General features: G+C 36.3%; 1 protein-coding gene across 4 annotated transcripts in view; it reads left to right on the top strand.

Annotated features, from left to right (window-relative positions):
* Positions 1–17,422, top strand: part of LOC126965033 (alkylglycerol monooxygenase-like) — a 53,585-nt gene that overhangs the window by 10,571 nt on the left and 25,592 nt on the right. Inside the window, exons 1-2 of one of the 4 annotated variants that reach the window (XM_050808459.1) lie at positions 10,441–10,592; positions 15,755–15,894. In XM_050808459.1, coding sequence (XP_050664416.1) covers positions 15,763–15,894 — 132 coding nt within the window. In that variant the 5' untranslated portion in view covers positions 10,441–10,592; positions 15,755–15,762. Of the gene's footprint in view, positions 1–10,440; positions 10,593–15,750; positions 15,895–17,422 lie in introns of those variants that run through there. The other 3 variants (XM_050808458.1, XM_050808460.1, XM_050808457.1) reach the window with 3 other exon arrangements.

The raw sequence follows: 17,422 nt of genomic DNA, 5'->3' as shown, positions 1-17,422 counted from the left end.
TCGTATATAGAATTAATGTTTCAGTTTTTTTTGTTTTTTGCTTGCTTATCAATATCTTAAGTTTATTTTTATTTTATATCTTTTGTATTTGTGTGTACATACTACTTATACGTTTCAAAATGAAGAAAACTTCTTCTTTCTTCTTCAACGCACAGCTACTCGAATTATCGAGGATCCAGTGCTCCGTGAACGGCTGGATCACGTGGCGTTGCGTAAAGACGTACGACGAGATTTTTCCCATACAAAATGTTCTTGACTAATTTCTTCATGATTTTTAACCCTAAGTCAATAATTTTTCAACTAAAAGCAATATCATCTGTATCTGTGTCTGTCTGTCTTGCTTTTGTTGATATTCTTGTTTTAATAAGTAGTATAGTAGCCGCAAACAGAAACCGATCATACAAATCTAACAACAATACGCAGAAAAATTAAAACAATACGACACATACATTTTCCTTACTATTCACAGTCTAAGATTTAGTTACGATTAGTTCAGGTTTAGACTTGTTATGCACGAGGAAATTTTCGAGAACGGAACCTCGATGTTTGAGTTTTACGTCAGGACATTTAGCTGAAACTGCAGTAATTATAATTGGAGTAATTTTAAGCCAAGTTAGCGTGATATAAATATTGATTTGATTTATCATAAAATTTTAAAAAAGGCTCAGTTAATGACGTTACATCTAAAGCGGCAACCTTGAAATGGGCCATTCTAACACAATACATCAATAGATGGTTCTATTACTGTCAATACAGTAATATTACTATCTATTGCTGTTTTGTGTTATTACGTTAGTTAAGAGTGAGGCTGAAAGTCCTTACTAACGCACAACTATTGAAAATTTCGTCGATTTACTGCAAGAACTCACTAAATGTAAGACATCATTAAGTGCAGTTAATAACTGTGCGAACATCGTCTTGACGAGCTCTATAGAATGCAAAAACGTATCACGTATCTCTAACTGTTCTAATTTAGAAGTTATTACGTATGCATAAAGTTGATAATTACAATTTTGGGACTATTGGTTCTATTCGAGAAGATTTTACGCAGCTTCCCGAACGCTGCCCTTCCGAGTTGGATTTGACGAGTGACCTCTTTCTCGAAATTGGACCTGTCTAACTGGATTGTTGTTGATGCCCAGTCCGATCCAGTCCAGAAGCTTAAAGACATTTTCCAACGCAGCAGGCGAACAGGTTGGGCGATATGACATCGCCTTGTCTGACTCCCCGCTGCAGTCGGATAGGCTTCGAGATCTGATCCTGGAGACGGACTGACATGGTGGCGTTTCTATACAAACACTTCAACGCTTCGATATATCGGTACTCAATGTGGCACCTCTGAAGAGACTGAAGCACCGCCCAAGTCTCGATCGAATGAAAAGGCATTCTCATAGTCCCCAAACGCCAAGCATAGTGGCTGGTTATACTCCGTCTTCTGTATAACCTGCCGCAGCGTATGTATGTGATCTATGGTGCTAAAGCCTTTTCGGAATCCGGCCTGCGCACCGCTCCAGTTTTGGATTGATATTCAATGTACCTCTTACTATGCGGTGATCGCTCCCAGTTTTCACTGAGTTGATCACGGAGACATCATTGAATATATGTCTTTGGTCATAATAAAGTAGATCTCATTTTGGTGGCACCATCGGGGCTGATCGAAGTCCATTTGCGTTGTTCTGGCTTCATGAAGAAGTAGTTCATCATATAGAGACCCTCCTTCTCCATGAAGTCAGCCAGCATCCGGCCTCGGCCGTTCCGATTTCCATAACCAAATTGCCCCACTCTCAACTCATCGCCGCTACGTTTGCCCAGTTTTGCATTTAAGTCTCCCATGACAACGTTTAAGTGGGTCTTCGGAGTGTGAATTGCTGTTGAGATATCCTCATACATGGCCTCCACCTCGTCGTCTGAGTGTGTCGAAGTCGGAGCGTACACCTGAATGACCTTCAACGAATACCGTTCAGAAATTCTGAGTATTAGGTACGCTACCCTAGTCGACACGTTCCCCACCTCAGTTACGTTGTTGTAGACTTGTGAATGAGGAACCCGACACCACCCTGGGAGAGTTGGTCGCCCTCCCGGAAGTAGAGAATGTGTCCGGAATTTAGGATTATCGAGTCCTCACCCTGTCTTCGGACCTCAGATTACCCCACGACATCCCATCGTAATCTGCTCACAGCTTCCCCCAGTTCCTCCAACTTCTCGTCGGTCCACAGTGTCTTGACATTGTATGTGGCCAGGGCCAATGGTCTTCGTTTGTGGTAGCGCTGCCGCATCCGGGGATTCTTAGCACCCCTTGCCCCGTCGCTTATTTTTTGTAGCCCTTAGTCGTCTCTTACGACACCCACGGGAGGAGATGGGATGGTGCTATTCTGGTGCGACACCACACGCACAAGTTTTTTTTTATTTAAAAGTCATAAAATGCGCTTAATTACTTAATATAAACAATAATAAGACATATAAAACAACTTTAATTGATTCTACCAAATAAAGTGATGACAATCATATTAAACTTTGTTTATTCAAAAATAATTATTGTTTTTTTATTATTTATCATTGCTGTTATAATGAAGTTGTAAATTAATTTTTATATCGATTAAATAATCAGTAAGTAGTAAATCATTATCCCCCTATTATTATTTTTGAATTATGTTATCTTAAAACCAATAGATAAATATTGATGTAATAGCTCAGGAATGGAACGCGGGGTGGGATAAGTGCAACGGTGGATAACGCGCGGGGTGTGATAAGTGCAACGGAGGATAACGCGCGGGATGGGATAAGTGCAACGGAGGATAACGCGCGGGATGGGATAAGTGCAACGGAGGAGATGCGGGGTGGGCTGCTTCGACCGGCCGATTGGCTCGGTAGTCGGTCACTTAATTTAACTAAACTATATTAATTAGATACTAAATTATTCACTCAACTAAGCAGAAGCTATATAGAACGCATCGGCGGAATTTCGTATAATCACTTGCACATGCAGAAGATATGCGCGCACTAGATGCCAAAAATGCAAACGCCACTGGATAAGTAGCGTCGAGCACAAATTCGCAGGAGGACATCTGTGGTGATAATATTTTTACTCGTATTGTCAATATTAATGAAGCATGGATCCGACAATATGATCCGGATGGAATGGAAAAACCGCCACTGTGTTTGGTATTGCAAAGGGATTTTGCTCGTCAATTACATACCTAAAAAAAATACGATGAATGGCTATTTATATGCCGCGTTGATAACAAAAGTGCGTGAAGTGGTATACTGTTTTTGATGCCTTATTAAACTCGGCGCAAGTTGTTACTTGCGCTGAGTTATGCGTGCCCTACATTAAACAGGGCTTGAAGAAATTAACTACCCACCTATCCCCTAGCAATCATTTTCTATTTTCTAATGTAAAGACCTCCGAAAGGCAAGAAATGGCACAAGGCGCATCTCTCAAAACTTCGATCATTTGGGCTTCCCTATAATTTATGAAAGGGGACCTCCAGCTTACTCACTGGGTGCAGCATACAGATCGTTGTCGATGGTTATTGCTCAAACCCGAAGCCCGTGAACGTCTGAGTGCCCCAAGGCTGTGTGCATGCATGCAAGAACACACAGTGTCTCCTACACTGTTTGTTCTTCAAGTTTCTTCTGTATGTCAATAATACGTTGGACACCTCCAACATACATTGCTATGCAGACAACAGCACTGGTGATGCCGTATGCATGGGCCATGCAGGTCTCCCTTAGGAAATTGTCGACCAGTGCCAGATGAAACTTGTGTCTTCCATCGAGTCCTGTCTTGAAAAGGTTGCGGAATGGGGTAAAATGAACCTTGTCCAATTTGACCTCCAGAAGACTCAAGTTTGCGCGAATACTACTAAAAAAAACCATTTGTCGTATCACCGCTCCTCGACAACACCTCCCTTAAAATCTCGCCCAGTATTCCGATAGAATACTAGGTCTCGAAATCTCGAACGAATGGCAATTCCGCGATCATCTGGAAGGCAAAGAAAAAATTGGGATTCGAAGAAGCTGGGCGTCATTAATAGAGCATGCCAATACTTCAACCCGGCCCACATTCTAGCGCTCTTCAAAGCGCAGGTCCGGCCACATAAAAATTATTGCTGTCAGCTTTGGTCTGGCGCACCCCAGTATCTAATAACTGGCGTTGCGTATATTCATTGTTTCAAGAGAGCTCGGATGATTTGTAAATAAATCGGCGTCAATTGGCAACTATGTTGTCGCGTTTCGATTGATCAGAGAGAGTCCCGGAGGTCTACTCCCTTTACCACAGTCCCGTAGGTCTTCCCCCTTTTCCTCCCCCAGAGCCCCGTATGTCCACTTTTCATCCCTTTTCACACCTTTTCGTGAAAAGTCAGTAACGCATCTGCAAGCCCTCTGGTGGTGCAGTTTTCCATGGGCGGCAGTGATCACTTTCCATCAAGTAATCCTCATGCCCATCTGCCCTCTTTTACCACAAAAAAATCATTATTTCTATTCAAATAGTTCGTATTTCTTAAAATAGACTACTATTTCAAGAAATACTTACCTAATTCAAACCTCGAACAAAGGCCCAATGGTAAGAAATCATTAAATTTACATTTTTTTTTTTAAATTATGGCCTGTTAATATTTAAAAAGCTTGCTTGATTTTAATAATAAATATATTCAGCAATATTTTACTTTTCTTTAACATAATCATTAACATATTTAAGATGATTATTATGAAAGTGGCATAATCCACAGTTCTGTTTTTGTCAGTTAATGAGTTCTTGCAGTAAACCGACGATTAACTCAAGATAATGAAATGATAAATTTTTAAAACGAACAATTTTCGACTTAATATGAAATGCATGTTTAAGGCAGTTTCTAAAGTGGTTAAGCAATGCAAAAAATAAGTCAAACTTGGGGTGAGTACCAATCACAATGAGAAATATCCCATACAGCCAAAGAAAGAAAATAATAAAGACAATATAATAGGTAAAGCAGGTAATAATGCACATAATATAGAATCCGAAACAGTAGAACAGAAATGGTATAATTATTTTTACGTCACGCTGGTGCATTCATTGAAGTGAAACTAATTCTATCATACTGAATAGTTAAATCCTTGTTAAAACAATCATATGTATAGAGAGTTGTTTCCAGCACATACACTACAGTGAGTACAAACTTATCATTCAGAGACTAGTCGGAATTATATGAAGTTCTAGACAGCCCACGCGTTTTACTCGATTATATTTCGGGGTACCTATTTATTTGAATTTACGTAATTTGTAATCCATGTGACACAAATCCATATACTGGAGATAAATAAGACATAAATGGAGAGCCGGTTTTTTGTTTGATTATATTTTGAAAACTGCTGAACCGATCGAAATACTTACTCTGGCCAGTTATATCTATACTGTTGCAATTAAAAACAAACAAAATATGACATTTGAATTTGGACTCTGTCATTTTTATATGATTGTTCAATGGGTTTTCTCATTTTGGCGCCAATACAATGTAAAATACCCTGGTGGTAAATTGGTTATATTGCGAAAACTACTAAACGGCTCGGAATGAGCGGCAATGAGTTTCTTGCTACTTATTCAAAGTGAAGGGTTGAGCCTTCACTTTAGTGGCGGTAAATTCAATAAGAAATTATTTTTTTGACATTTTTTAGTGTCCATGACCTACACGAATAAAGTGATTTTGATTTGATTTGATAATACTTATACCAAAAGATGCAGTGTGTTTCGTAGAAGGTCTTAGTATATGATATGATGGTGGTGACTTCACCGGAACTTTGTTTTTGTCTTCGAAATACCTATACTATATTCACAATCCTAATGATTCAGTCTATGACATTTCATTCAATGAGCGGGCGCGGGGTACTTACTTTATATAGCAAAATAACATTTGTTGGGTCAGCTAATACAATTTATATCGAGATTGCCACTCATGAGTAAAAACCGTATTCAAATCGATATGCCTGTTTCCGTGATTAGTAACATCTATTAATTATGTGAAGTTGGTTGAACCGAATCGCTACCAACCTCACGTGGAGGAGAAAATATTGGAAAAGTGGCCCTAGTTTTAATTAATTTCGCCTTTTCAAACAGTATAAAATAAAAAGTAAGCAATTCATGTAATTAACACTTCAGTATTGTTTTATGAAAGGTTATTTTTTTTTAATGAAAATGAGGGATTAGACGAGCAGGACGTTCAACTGATGGTATTATTACGCGCTGCCCACAACAATGTATTGCCGCTTAAGATTAAAGAAAAATACAAAAATTCTGAACGGCACTACAACAATTGCGTTAGTCGCCTTGAGACGAGGTGTTAAGTCTCATTTGCGGCGTTATTTGACTAGCTGCGGCGTCCTTCAGACCGAAACACAATAATGTTTACACATTACTGCTTCACTGCAGAAATAGGCACCGTTGTGGTACCCATAATCTAGCCGGCATCCCGTGTAAGGAGCCTCCCACTGGTATTATTTAAACTTTCCTTTACATTGGGAATTACCATGTTTTCTTTATATTAATAATATTTAAAATTAATAATATTAACCTTTCTGCATTTTAAACAATAATTTAAAATGTCTTTACCCATTGTAATATTATCAAATATATATTTTGATAGAATTATATAAATTAGAATTCCGTTTGAATTTGTATCTAATGATTTCATTTTAAATTAATTGAACACGGTTGAGTAGGTATAGTATAGGCATTAAATATTAATGTATTTACTTAATGAATACACAAGATTATAATAAATGCAATGAAACACGTTAGACTGATACAGACAATGGGAGAACACAGGAACAGTAGTGTACCTAAGAAGCATAATTGAATTTTTTCTGTTTCTCTTTGTGACAGTTCTTTATCTCTAGGTTTGAACGTGGGCAAGTTATTTTTGAAGTGAAACTTCTTTAGAATCGTTGTTATTTGAAACTCGATGAAACGAAATAGCGAGACGACAGAGACACAAATGGATAGGATTCAGCCGGCGAGAGAATGAGACAGACACATAAAATTCATAAGATTTAACGTGGGCGAAAATGAGATAGGAAGCATTATACAGTGTTTTGGTACCAGGCGAGAATAGTTAAAGAAGAGATTGTCTTATGTATGACACGAGTATACCTTAATATTATATTTTATCGTCATGCGCACGACGTATAACTTCCTAGTCATACCAGGAGAACATAAATATTGTAGCGGTGATAGTAATGTCTTTCATAGCGGTTGAAATCATGTATCAACCTAGCGTCATGTACCAGGACCTCATATGCGGTCTAGAGGATAAATTAAATCGAAAAATTAAAAGACTTTCGTGGTAGTCGATTTAACACATACAGTGCTGAGCCCCAAGCAAACTCCCACTATGCCTTGGTAAACACGAGTGGAGGGTGTACGAAGCATACCACAAAGAGAACCACGAACACCAACGGACAACAACAACAAGGGGTCAGCAGTTGTATAATATTTTTAGGATGTGCATTGTGCATGAATGTAGCCTTTGACACTCACAAAAATGTGGCTTTCTATTGGTTACAGAATTTTCAAAAACGGTTCAGTAAATCCAGAGATTTACCCGTAGAAAATTGTGACAATGATGATAGAAAGTATTTAATATTTTGTCAATATTTTTATTATTATTCTGCTATTCGTGACGGAGAAAAATCCAGCAAATTAAAATTCATGATAATCGGTCCAGCCGTTCTCTTGTTATATAATTTTTTATGAAGATTTATGAAGAAACGTGTCAGCAAGGCACCTTTTAGGTTTGACCCTAGTAGTAATCGAATATACAACTTTTGATGGGAATTTAACCGCCTGTGCACCCTTCCGATTCGCCCCCCACCGAACTGCAACATAATATCGCGCACTCGGTTGTTTATCGTCATCGTCAACTATTCAAATATTTGCCCAAATCAAGTAGCGTAAAAGACAAAGTTTATCAACTTTAAATACCATATTTGATAAAACCATTTTTTCTTATTACTAACTATACGTTGTAATAAATTAATAATTTTTGTTGTATTAATGCTTCACTATTTTGGTGATAATGGCTTACACATATGGTGTCATGGGCTTTATTGTAGGGTAATTAAACGTAAACACAATAATATTATACATTTTATAATATTTGTAACTCCTAAGGTTTTTGCGGCGCACGCATGAATAGCTCGCAGATGTCAAATTTTGTTCCTACTTACTTGACACTTTTCGTTATATTTGGGAAAATAAACACTATATCTTCTTAAATTATAGCCCGTGTATTATTCCGATATGTAAGCTTTAGCATTGTAAAGTTCCAATAAATTCTATTTAGTAGTTTTTGCTTGAAAGAGTAACAACAAACATACATACATAATTTTTTACAAAATTTACCGTTTATGATAGTAGATTCTTCTACTTGCTTGACACTTATCGTTATCTTTTGGAGAATTCACTCTATATCTTTACAAAATTATAGCCTAAATGTTATTCGGATATGTTAGGTATATTATTGTAAAGTTGAAGTAGTTTTTGTGTGAAAGAGTAGCAAACAGATATCCATACACGTTCTTATAAACTTTCGCGTTTATAATATTAAGTAGGTACTTTAAATACCAAATATTTTATTTTGATAATAAGGGTGTTACTACCAAATTTGCGTTACAAATAAATTAATAATTTTTAATGTATTTATGGTTCACTAATTTGGCGATAATGGCTTACACATAAAATATATTACATTGTGTGGCGGGCTTTTTGGTAGGATTATTTAAGATAAATAATTATAATATGGTACATTATAATATTTGTTACTCCTACAGCTTTTGTAGAGCACGCATTGATTGCTCGCATATTGCAAATTTATTTCCTATTCATACTACATATTAATAGCATATATTAGATATTGTTGTAATTTCATTAAAATCCATTCAGCAGTATTTGCGAGTAACAAACATACATCCATACATTCTTAAAAACTTTCGGGTTTATAATATTAATAGGTTATTAACTGGAAATACATAGGGCATAACTCTTATTTTAACATCATAAAGCAGAACTCCTGACGTCAGGATTCTAACCACCAAAAACAGCGCCCATTCACGAGCACGACGGGGGAGTTTATTAAAAGGAGCAAATGGAGTTTTGAGTGGCTAAGGCGCCAACTTGAGCCTTCTGAGGGCGACGTGGTACCGTTAGCCCATTTCGCGACCCCAACTCAAGGGGGAATTTAAAAGAATATATTATAATAAATTACTATCACATCGACCACTGCAACGGCACAAGCAGTATATAATCATAGAAAGGGAAATAAACTAATAATTAAGTAACATGCAGAAGAAATGCATTCAATCCCAACCATCTCAGTGGCACAGGCAGTGGTGCTTTCGGGATGTAACTGTGTCGGTCGTCAGCAGAAGATCCAATAAAAACTGCGTGTGCTGTTGGTTCCCTCTGCTTAATCTGTATTTCGTGACCCAGAACATTCTGCATGAGGCGTGTTAAGCCCCAAGGCTATGATTACAGGGGAAGGGATAAGTGGAAGCAATTCGTAAACCTGGCGAGTCATGCGTCATACCAGTGGGAGGCTCCTTTGCACAGGATGCCAGCTAGATTATGAGTACCACAATGGTGCCTATTTTTCCTTAAGACAGTAATGTGTGCATACATTATTGTGTTTTGGTCTGAAGGGCGCCTTAGCTAGTAAAATTACTGGGCAAATGAGATGAGCTTAACATCTTACGTCTCAAGGTGACGAGCGCAACTGTAGTGCCGCTCAGAATTATTGAGGCTATTCAAGATACCTGAGCGGCAGTGCATTGTAATGGGCTGGGCGTATCAATTACTATCAGCTGAACGTCCTGCTCGTCTCATCCCTTATTTTCATAAAAAAACAATCAATTGATAGCAGTACATGAGACGATTCGAATTTGCATCACCACTATGAGACCAAAGGATAGGTCCCTTTCTAGCAAACAAAACACAACGGCGTGAGTTATTAAAAATACTCTCAATTTTGTACCCGGGTAAGTAAATAATTTTGTGTCGCTCGGTCCATATATCTTGTTCTTCATTAGGGCTATCTCCCCAATGTTGCAAAATTCCACGTAGACCTGAGATAGAGCGGGTGCCATGAGGTTGTTGCATATTTAGCCGTCGACGATAAGCGTTAAAGTTCGGAGGGATTCTCCGAATTTGGCAGGATTTGTACACTTTTAGGGTAAATAACCTCATGCACGAACCCTATCATGTTGTGGTGGATAGAAAGGGGGGATTGACGACGGTGCAAGACACCTAGTAGCACTTGGCCACTGCTTCACGCTGGCTATTTCACGCGTGTTATACGATACGCAATAATCTCATGAATTTATACTTTTTTATTACGTTCGCGAAAATATGCATCATTAATTTGTGAAGCGAAACTTGTGCATAAAATTATCGGCACTGTGTGCTAGTGGTTACTACGTATATTAGTTGCCAGTTTACTTTGTACATAAACATCGACGCAATTAATTAGCAATAATTATACCGCTGCGTTTTGGTGCATTAACGTTTCCATTACAATAATTAAGCCGATAAAAAATATTGTGTGTGTTGATGCGAAACTGAGGTAAGCGTTTAAGGTTTCTTATTCAATATTAATATAAATTAAAAGAGTTTTATAGGGGAGATGGTTGTAACAGATGATACTATCTCCTAATTACATTAATATATTTTTGCCTGTCAGCTTTGGTTAGCTTTGGGTTATGGGTACAATTTTAGATAGGAAAATTCCACTTGAAGCCTTGTGTAATGTTTTTGTATAGACAAATTAAAACAACGTAAAGTTCGATAGATTGATTGTACGTTTCAGCCTGTTTGTTTATCTCTGAAGTTCAGATAATAAATATTAATTCAAGAAAAAAAAACATAATAATTTGACATATTATAGTAGAAAATCAAAATCATCAAGCTTCTTATTAGATACAACTGCATGTGGTATATCAATACTGTAAAAAAAAATTGTAGTGTAACTTCTCAATATTAATGAGATTAAACAGAATTTCTATGTAGAAAGAACTCGCTATAAAAATATTCAAGTTAATAATATTAACGCGATGGGCATTACTATGTAATAAACCCCATGCTTATCATTAAAATATTTGCCTTAACACTTTATAAGAAAGAGTCATCTTTTATTCCTTTATGGCTTAAGTTGGAGTTAGTTGATTAACAAGTAAATAATTTATATATCACGTATATTATACGAAGTCAGATACACTTCACTCGCTATTAATGAGTTTCTGGCAGTAGAGAATAAAGGTATATTAATTCTGAGCTGAAAAATATTTGTGTGAAGTCCATTGTAATATCACAAATACAAAATCTACAAAGGAATGGCAACAGCAAATATATCATATCAACATTTGCCATCGTCCATGATTTGTATTGTTCTTGTTTCGTAAGCAAATAGGCCTATCTTTGACAAGTTAATCCAAAAACTCTTCACACATATTGGTGTGGTATGATATGGTGAAGGTGGCTCCTGTTTTCGCAATGTAACTGGTCAATTGGGTCTATTTTGCGTGCAGATATGGGTGGTGGCTCCAACGAGCCCAGCTCCTACCAGAACCTTCCTGGCAAGTTCACAGATTTCTTGGAGAGATCTCATATTTTCTAGATTTTTCTTCGTTGGTCGGCCACTCGTGTGACATACTAGGATATCAAGACCGTTTAATACGTCTCTCCGTCGCCTACATTATGGGTATCACAACGGTGCCTATTTTTGCTCTGAAGCAATAATGTGTAAAAATTATTGTGTTACGGTCTGAAGGACGCCGTAGCTAGTGAAATTAGTGGGCAAATGAGACTTAACATCTTATGTCTCAAGGTGACGAGCGCAATTGTAGTGCCGCTCAGAATTTTTGGGTCTTTCAAGAATCCTGAGTGGCACTGCATTGTAATGGGCAGGGCGTATCAATTACCATCAGCTGAACGTCCGGCTCATCTCGTCCCTTATTTTCTCAAACAAAGAGAGAAGACAGTGTTTCAATTCAGAATTCATATGTGTTTCTGCTGGCAAGTCAACGTGTCAGTTTGAGCGATAGTGCAGGTATCGCTTATTTACTACTGTCTCCAGGTTGTAAGATTTGCCAATAATCCATTATGAAGGTTATATGTAGTGGCCAAACTGTTATTGAGCCATCCTGCTGCGTAATTCAGTCCCCATTGCCAGTTTAATTGCCGTTACCTTATGAACTCCTGTGATTCTTGATCACTTGACCCATCACCTCGTAGAAGCACCTCATTCCAAAGATTGATCACACTAAGCAGCACAGTTAGCCTCTAATAATACTGTTGGATATAATGCTGACAATCCACACTTAATGCTTGCGACAAATATATTATATTTCGTTGCACGAATCAGCTCGAATCGTTTGACAAAGTTCAAAGTCAATCAGTTTTTTAGTCAATTTATATTACCTTTATTATATTATCGTGAATTAAATTATCAGGTACAAAATTTTTATTATTAAGGAAAAAATTCCGACACTATAATTATAGTAATCAATCATTAATGCAGGCATAAAATCCTACACCACAATATTTAGTCCTACAAATAAATAAAATATTATACAACTCAGTTATACTATTTTTTACAATTATTTAATTCAATCAGATAAAACAAAACAGCTTTGTGTGGAAAGCTATGTATATTAGGACATGTATATTATGACAGTGTTTTTCAAATCACACAGATGGCGTTATAATAAATTCGATGCGCATGAAACTCTTTCGGCGCAATATAAGCCTATAAAGTGAAACAGATTTGATTATTCTAATCACAAAAATCGTCGAGTAATAACTAAATACAAGTTTTCAGTGGAAGCAATGCTATATAATTTGAAATTACATCTTAACACTAACCTTTTTATGAAAGACGCGGCGACTTCCATACGAATATTATAAATGTAAATGTAACTTTGTTTGTTACACTTTCACGCCTAAACCACTGAACCGATTTTAATGAAATTTAATAGGGGATGGAAGTTTGTATGGTAATTCGTCATTTTCGGAGATAAAACCATAAACTTTGTATTTATGCACTTGATAAGTAGTAATTAAAAAAATTATTTCGAGCATTTTTGAAACTTAGAACTCCATGGAGATAAAATAGGATATTAAAGTTATCTGTATCATAAAAGAGTCCCACTAGCAGCGGAAAGAGCAGTTTGTATACATGTGTTATTTGCAAAGTATCCTAAAAAAAAATGCTGCCCAAAGAAACTGATCCACGCGGACGAAGTCGCGAGTAAAAGCTAGAAGTATACTAATACTACAAACATCTTATATTAAAATTCAATTAAAAGACTGGCAATGAGTTTGATGACACTTCTTTGTTGAGCCAATTCCGAGTGCTGGTAAATGGTCAAAAGCTAGATAGAGTCTCTTGCTGCTAGACAACCGATAAAAACAGGCCAGGCTTAACTAATAAGCCTGGCCTGTTTTCATCTTTTGTTACGACTTACAATCGCGATTTGTGTAACTTTGCCTAAGTGTGCGTTTGTTCAAAATTGATGCTAACGTTCAACCATTTCCTTTCAAAATTTTTTTCGATTTTTTCACATCTGTCACAGTCTATCTTGGTATATAAACGATCTAAGGTGAAAAGTTATTAGAGATGCTAACTTTTGACATAAGTATACAGTAGCCATAAGTGTCATTTTTTTGCTTTAATGAACAAAATGATTTTGATTTGATTCTATTATTGATTTAAACTTTTATGCAGCTAATTATGACTTCAAATTGATTGCCTACTTGTCTTACGATAACAATTTAAAACAAGTTATAGACATGACTATTGCATAATATTTTATTTAAGATAATGCTTAGTTTTAAAAAATGCTCCCAATAATAGTATCAAATCCACTTGCACCTTTTATTTAACATATTTTTTTTTTACAATAATATTGACATTATTTTTTACATATTATTTTGCCCCAATCTAGGCATAGCCTGTGTAAGACAACGATATATTTAATATGATGTACATATTTAAGCATACATAAATACATATAAAAATCCATCACACAGAAACGAACATCCATAGGTTATAGGTTATCACGGGCTACTACTATCCGCAACTCGTGGACGGCTAATCTTGTCATCCCAGCTCCTCAAGGTAGTTCCTACCTCCTGAATCAAACCTCTGACGTCACCCATGACCTTAGGGAGAGTCCTCTGTGACCCCAGGTGTGTGGCCCGGCCACAATCATATACTCCAGAATGGTGTGTGCGGCCGTCTCTTCTGCCTCCATGCGGGCTCTGCACAGCGTGTTGTCGGTGACACCTATACTAAACACATGTTTGTTAAAAGGGCCGTGACCCGTTAATACATGGGTTAATTTACGTAATCTTTGGTATGGGAGTTTTAGTAGCTTAAAAGAGACGGACGTGAACCCGAGGCGACAATAATATTGTTTTAGCAATTGAAATGTAATTATTTAGCAAAATTATTAAGAACGTCAAGTTATTAACACAATTTTGTTAATTTATAGAGGCACTTACCTGAAATAAGACACTCCATTATGAGTTATTTGGACAGTTTTTCACTTTTTGTCATTGTACTCAAAGCGCGGTCGAAACACAACTCAACGAAAACTCTGCCTAATAGACGCGTAGGCAGAGTTTTGCTTAAGATAATTAGTGAGCGTGATTGTGAGTCTAGTTGTTTATTGTAAGTCAATGCTAAATTATTAGTAAGTCTCAGGGACATGTAGAAATTAAGAAAGAACGTACAGTGCGATAAAAATGAGAATAGGATCGACTTTGTGCGGGTATGCCATTACAACATGATCCCTGAAAATGTTAAAAAAAAATGTATTACGAAATTCAAATTTTAAAATTGTTTGTGAGGTAAAGGTTACTATAACATAAATGACTTACTTAATATGTTATTATAACATAAATAAAAGGTAAGGTTACTATAATTTAAATTTTATTGGCCTAAGGCCATCCCTCCAACTTCCCGCTGATTATACATGCTTCAAATTGTGCTTAATATGACGATTAGGAGCTTTTCAAGGTCAAAAATATAATTTGTGTTATTTTAAGTTCTTCAAGCTCAAAAGCCTTATGAAAGTTTAATAAAAAACTATTTTTTGAATTTTCAAACGACAATAACGTTTGAATAAATGAACCGATTTTCACTTGGTTGGCGGCATTTGACGCTTTTTTTTGAGCCTCGTAAGGAATCTTTAAGTTTCAATTGATCGAATTTTGAAGTAATTCCGAAAAAACACATGTTTCGGTTTTCGTCTCAGGTCTGTCAATTACCGAATGGCTTGATTTCATATCCTATTTTGAATTGAAATATTTGAATTTGAATTTGCGGCATATTATTGTGACAACATTAACTGTCAATAAATATAACTTTAAAAAAAAAAGATAATTTAAAATCTTAGATATTGAAAATCTTGGATAATTTATATTTTAGTTAAATATTAAATTTATTATTTAAAGCCCTATTACGTAACTTTTATAATGTTTATCGAGTCTGGTCACTTTTTATCTTTTGCTAAAATATTTTATGAAAAAAAATATGAGAAAAGTTTTTCACCTTTTCATACAATAATTCAATCCCCATAGAGGCTTTACTAACTGTGTTTTTATGTTGTGCAATAAAATGAAATATTATAATTATTTTAAAACATTACCTTAATGTTGTTTGTAATTACTGCACAATATATATATTAGGTTTACCATTGATACAGTCTGTCTGTTGTCAGTCAGTTGCCAATATGAATGGCACCAGGTCGATGGTAATGTCCGCCGGTGACTTCCTGGAGGGATTCGGCCGGATGTTCTACGTGATAAATCCCAGGAAGACCCAGTTTAAGCATGTTGAAGAAGTGCCTAACTTTTATGTGCAGGTTAGTTAACTTATTTATTAAACATACTTATATTTTTTTATGAAAATAAGGGATGAGACGAGCTGGACGTTCAGCTGGTGGTAATTGATACGCCCTGCCCATTACAATGCAGTGCCGCTCAGAGATCTTGAAAGACCCAAAAATGCGCTCGTCACCTTGAGACATAAGATCTACAGACTGAAACACAGTTATGCGTACACATTACTGCTTCACGGCAGAAATGGGTGCCATTGTGGTACCGATAATCTAGCCGGCATCCTGTGCAAAGAAGCCTCCCACTTTATATATAGTTTTTGGCATCCACCTTATTTATGGTACCAATCCTGAAGGAATGGAAGGACTGGAGTCTGTTTCGGCTGTCTTTCTGTTCGTCCTTTTGTTTGTCCATAATGGTTTTAACTTATGACATTTCAAATGAAATTTATTTGTTGCATCGAATACAGTATATATAGATAAATCTTAAATTTATTGTAGTGTCTTCTTTTCGGCTAGTTTAAATTTAAAAAATTAGGAAACGGTTGCCCCTAAAGGCCATCATCCCTGCAACTCCCCGCTGAATCCATACATAAATAAAACTTGTCTTACTTTGAGCTCTTCAAGCTCAATGAGTTAGCTGTCCTATGCTCGGAGAGCCCAAAAGTAAAATAAAACCCTATTTCATAAATTTTTATACCGCAATTACTCTTGAATGAAAAAACTGATATTCACGTAGTTTTCAGTCGATCGGTAAAACCGTTAGTACGGACACCATCGCGGGACTAGTCAGGGAAGCTTTCTAGGACCTTAAAACGTGGAGATCTGATGAAAATTCGATTTTTGAAAAACGGGGTAAAACCAATAACTACCCGATTTCTGAAAATTTGCGGGAAGTTAAATATCCTTAACACTATAAAATTTTTTGTCCATTAACCATTTAAACAGGAGTCCAGAAGAATTTTTTTACACATTGCATAACTATATTCAAGTATATTGTTTGACTGAGACAGTGGACATAACCAGTCTATCCTATTATTGGGTGGAACGAATATTTAATTTAATGGCCCTTTTGATAATTGTGTTTTGCAAACATGTGTCAAATCTAGAACATATAAGGCAATGTCAAAATATTTATCTTTTTGAATAAGTCATTTTGCATGAAAAAGTCGGAAGTCACAGTGTGTGGTTTCCGCTACAAAAATAATAAAAAACCAAAAGGTTTTTCAAAAATAAGCGTCAAGAGAATTAACATATGTTTCCTTAACAAAAGTATTTGCAAACTACATAGTGTTATTAAAACCGTAAACAATGTCCGGAACCCTTCATGTGTCAGTCTAAATCACGCTTAACTGGTTTTTTACTAATGACATTAGACGAACATTCAACTCGTAATTTCATTATTACAAATTAATTAACCACCGATTGACTCTTTATTTTTACATCCTATGTCATTGGGAATGACAAACTATCGATAATATATATTTTTTATAAACTGTAATTAATTTCGGCTTTTATTTTAACATTCCTACCACTCGGACTATACTGGCAATTG

This window comes from Leptidea sinapis, chromosome 6 (genome assembly GCF_905404315.1).
Source record: "Leptidea sinapis chromosome 6, ilLepSina1.1, whole genome shotgun sequence".
NCBI lineage: Eukaryota > Metazoa > Arthropoda > Insecta > Lepidoptera > Pieridae > Leptidea > Leptidea sinapis.
This window is presented reverse-complemented; position numbering and strand designations above follow the sequence as displayed.